Below are 4208 nucleotides of genomic sequence, written 5' to 3' on the forward strand. Positions count from 1 at the left end.
CAGAGGGGAAGGAAAAAAAAAAAAGCTCCGTCTCCGGCGCTGAAATCGGTTTAGCCGCCGCTAAGCCCGCTCCGCGCAGCCGAGGCGTGCAAGCTACCCACGCCAGAAAGCGCCGCGAAGGCTGTTCCGACCGACCCACGGCGGGGCGCGGGGATTTTGCAGGCAGCGCTTGAGCTGATAAAAAAAGAAACAAAGGCACGTTCGCGCTGTTTCCCCCGTCTAGAAATAACCTTCCTCCTGGACGTGCCAGGGGAGCCAGGAGACATTCTGCTGACTGGTGGTTTTTGGTTTGCCTTTTTTTTTTTTTTTCCCCTGCAATAGTATAAAATAAATTACATATAAAATTCAGCTGCCGCAAATGAACTTTAAGTTAATGCTGCGAAATAAAAAATATATGAATGTTTGGAGGGGTTAATTTTTTCCCCCTCGTGCTGGAAAAAAAAATAATCCCCTCGGATTGATGCTGCAAACCTGAATTCTTAGAAAATAACGTGTATGTCACAGCAATTCCCCGGCAAATGCAAACAGAAATAAACTTCGTGGAAAAAAAAAAAAATCCACGGCTTTCTGGCTAAATAATAGAAAGTAAACATTTTATTTAGGCATATTTTTGCATGCACTGGTTAAATCGAAATCAACTGAGCTGCAGCCACCTCTATTTTTGGCCGGCAACATTTCCATTTGGTTTAATTGCACATGTCTAATATTTAAACGTATTAAACCATGTTTCCCTGCTTACGGTAGTGTCATATACATTTCTCACCTTTTAGGTTCTGGCTCACAGGAGCCCCTGCGACTTTGACAGCTGTCGCTTTGGCTGCACAGGAGACGAATCGCCCTCCTTTTGGTGCCAGAAGAAGCAGGAAATTAGCCAGGTTGCAAGTTGAAAATCTGCCACGCCAGTGCTTTGAATCCAATATGCCACACCTTCCAGCGGGGGAACTGGAAATTGCCATCCCGGATCTGTGTTCTAGGCGGCTGCTTATGCCGAACCTCCGCACACTTTGTTCACTATTGCCTTACAAAGAACAAATGAAATGGGGATTGAAAGCCAGAGAGATCCGAAGCAGGACAGAGCTCAGCAAAAGAATGCGGCTCTATTCTCGCAAGGGAAATTATAAAAAAGTTCATGTTCACGGTTACCATCCACATGACCGACAACGACCAATGGAAAAACCGAACAACTCATAAAGTTGTATTGCAAAGTTGTAAATTTTCATAAACAACAACGGATTTATGGCCTTTTCCTCATCACTAAGAAGAGGCAGGTCTTAGAGAGGCGCCATCTTACCACAGAGGCAGCCCTGGAGTTTTTTAAAAGACCTGGAGTTTGTACTAATTTTATTAAAATTACAATTAGTACGTTGACCAGGAACGGAGTATAGTAGAAAAATGGAACTTCTGCTCAAATGATTCACTGCTTCTACCTGTATTTATCCGGCCGAATTTTTTTTTTTTTTTTTTTTTTTTTTTTAAAGATTGAAAATATTAGATCTCCTTGACATTACATGATACCTGGCAAAATTGACTTATTTTCTAAAGCGGGGCGATTTTCCCCCTTTTTAATGCTACCCTGATGCCCCCCGCTCCCCGACAGCCGCATGCACAAACCCCACACGTACCCGACCAGATCATTTACACTTGGAAGTTTCGCATCTCACTTTCTGTTCATTACAAAATATTATTTCACTACATGCGATTTCGGCTTGATCGCCGGCCGTCTGGACTGGCGTTATGATTGCAAGACGACACGGGAACAGGGTGGAAGGAAGCCCTCCCATAAAAAGGCTTTCCGCTTTATTAATCAACTGCGCTAGGGAAAAAAAAATAAAAAAATCACGAAGTCGTGATAGAGAAATTGACTGATTCCTATCAATTCATCACCTTACGGTTTTGTTGGTTTTTTTTCCTTCTGATTACGGGGGAAAAAAAAATAAAAAAGATTTATATGGTCTAATTTCTTTATTTGTATAAATTATTTTTTGATGCTTCCTTCGAACTGTTTCCCTAATAAATACACACGATTCATTGTCAACAAGCATATTTATTTTCTGTGTAACATAAAACACATTTATCGTGGGAGATACTTGTACACGGTATCACTTCCAAAGAGAGTTCACAGACATTTTTTTTTCCACTTCCAATACTTACACGGCATATCCAATTGTTCACAACGAACACATCGAAACACATTGTAACATACAATTTTTGAATAAACTTTAGCCAAACCTTCAAGACGGATTTATACAGAGTTCTTAACAATACATCATGCTACAAAGTTTCCAAATTAATTACATACTTCCCAATTTATGACATGATCTTACAAATGAGCTCCAAGACGAATATAAAAAAAAAAAAAAAAAAAAAAAAAAAAAAAAGAAAAAAGAAAAGAAATCGTTCAAATATACAGTATCTGCTATTGTAGGAAAATTCACGGTATTACATATTAACACATTCCGATAATCAGGACAAACAGTTTTTTTAAAGGTGGTTACATGGTCATTTAAATTCACTTTTCAAAGAATACTTTCCGCTATATTAAGTAAGATCAACCTAGAATAAGAAAACGGCCTTTAGCAGAGGCAGCCGAAGGTAGAAGCCAACGGGAGATATTAAACCGCTTTGTACAATATTGGCGTGTGTTTGCTTCCTCACTCGGAATAGTAAAGAATCGAGAACAAAGATATATTGCAGCATATGGTTTTCATTTATAATTGCTTTGGAATAAATATATTATTTTAAATTTAAATATATTCAGCCTTTCCGGTACCAAATTCTATACCAAAGCTATTGATGCGTGCTTTTCGAACGACTACACTTACATTTCTAAAAGCATTTTGCGATTCACATTAGTAATGTTATCTTCTTTTGACTACTAAAATACAGTATACTTTCGAAGATAGGTAGGCGGAGCAAGATATATAGGTAGTCTGGAAAATAGGTAGTACAAATCATTGCTGTAGATTGTAGTGGTTTGTGGAACATCTTTCCCCCCCACCCCCCTTACTTGTTTAACCTTTTGTTAGTGTAGCTGTTAGTTATGATACTTTTCTAACAATAATTACCAAAAAAAAAAAAAAAAAAGAAGAAGAAAAAAAGAGAAGTGCAGAGCTACTTATTAAAAATTAGGTAGTTTTTCTTAATGTGAGCCTAATGCACTTTTCCCCTTAGACACGATTGGGACTACTGAGTCAGGTAGTTACTTCGGAAGGTCACGGTTTACAATCTGTGCAAGCAGCAGTTCTCCCACTGAAATGTCCCCTGGACAAACCCACCCAGATTTGGGTGAATGAAAAAACAAATGATTGTAGGATGCTCTTAGGAGATATTGCCGAAAGGTTCGGCACAGGGCGGGTTTGGGGAGTACGGGAGAGTGGAGAGAAGGCTGGAAAACCACCCCAAGAAACGTTTTAATGTTTGCAAACGCTCGCTTGCAAGATGATTATTAAAGGGAACTGATTTTTTTTTTAAATAAAAACAGTGAGTCTTTTTTTTCTTTAAAGGGAGCTTTTCCAACTGTCATGTGCATACATTATACTAAGAGATCGCTTCCTCGAGTGGGACTCCTTAGTCCTCCTCCTCTTCGTCTTCTTCCACTTTCTCGACAGAGGCTGCTGCTGACGTGGGCTCGTTGGGAGCCGGAGTGCTGGAGCTCTCTTCCTTGTGCTCCTTCTTCCACTTCATCCTCCGGTTTTGGAACCAGATTTTGATCTGCCTCTCCGTCAGGCAGAGGGCATGGGCGATCTCTATCCGCCGCCTCCGAGTCAGATAACGATTGAAGTGGAATTCCTTCTCCAGCTCCAGCGTCTGGTAGCGGGTGTAGGTCTGGCGCCCTCGCTTCCTATCTGGACCTGAAAGCAGGCACAGACGGCCAGGAGTTAGGCAAGGAGGGGTGGAAAGTTTTCTCTTTTTAGTGTGTCTTCCCCCCTTAATAATATTATTATTTAAATAAACAAACAAACAAACCAAAAGCGGCCGAGCCAGAGTGAATGATCCCGTTCTCTCACTTCCACCCGCCCCCCCACTTTGCCCTAACAAAGACATTTCAGCCACACGACCTGCCCTGCTCAGGCAGGGAAAAAATTAAGTTGCTCGAGACCTAGAAAAAGTGAAGAGAAAGCATTTAGGAGAGGAGGTGGGGGAGGAAATTGCTTTTGGGAGGAGGAACTTCTCCCCAGGCGATGTATTTCCCTAAAACCTTCCAGACT

The 4208-nt window shown here is 41.0% G+C and overlaps 2 protein-coding genes across 2 annotated transcripts in view; both read right to left on the bottom strand.

Annotated features, from left to right (window-relative positions):
• The window catches only part of LOC113490876 (homeobox protein Hox-A5-like), a 7077-nt gene extending 4919 nt beyond the window's left edge, over positions 1–2158 (bottom strand). Inside the window, exon 1 of the mRNA XM_026867488.1 lies at positions 2152–2158. Coding sequence (XP_026723289.1) covers positions 2152–2158 — 7 coding nt within the window. The remainder of the gene's footprint in view (positions 1–2151) is intronic.
• LOC113490877 (homeobox protein Hox-A7) overlaps positions 2031–4208 on the bottom strand; it is a 4122-nt gene continuing 1944 nt past the window's right edge. Inside the window, exon 2 of the mRNA XM_026867489.1 lies at positions 2031–3851. Within this exon, the coding sequence (XP_026723290.1) occupies positions 3568–3851 (284 nt within the window). The 3' untranslated portion in view covers positions 2031–3567. The remainder of the gene's footprint in view (positions 3852–4208) is intronic.

Source organism: Athene cunicularia, unplaced genomic scaffold (genome assembly GCF_003259725.1).
Source record: "Athene cunicularia isolate RWA unplaced genomic scaffold, athCun1 SCF_54, whole genome shotgun sequence".
Lineage (NCBI taxonomy): Eukaryota > Metazoa > Chordata > Aves > Strigiformes > Strigidae > Athene > Athene cunicularia.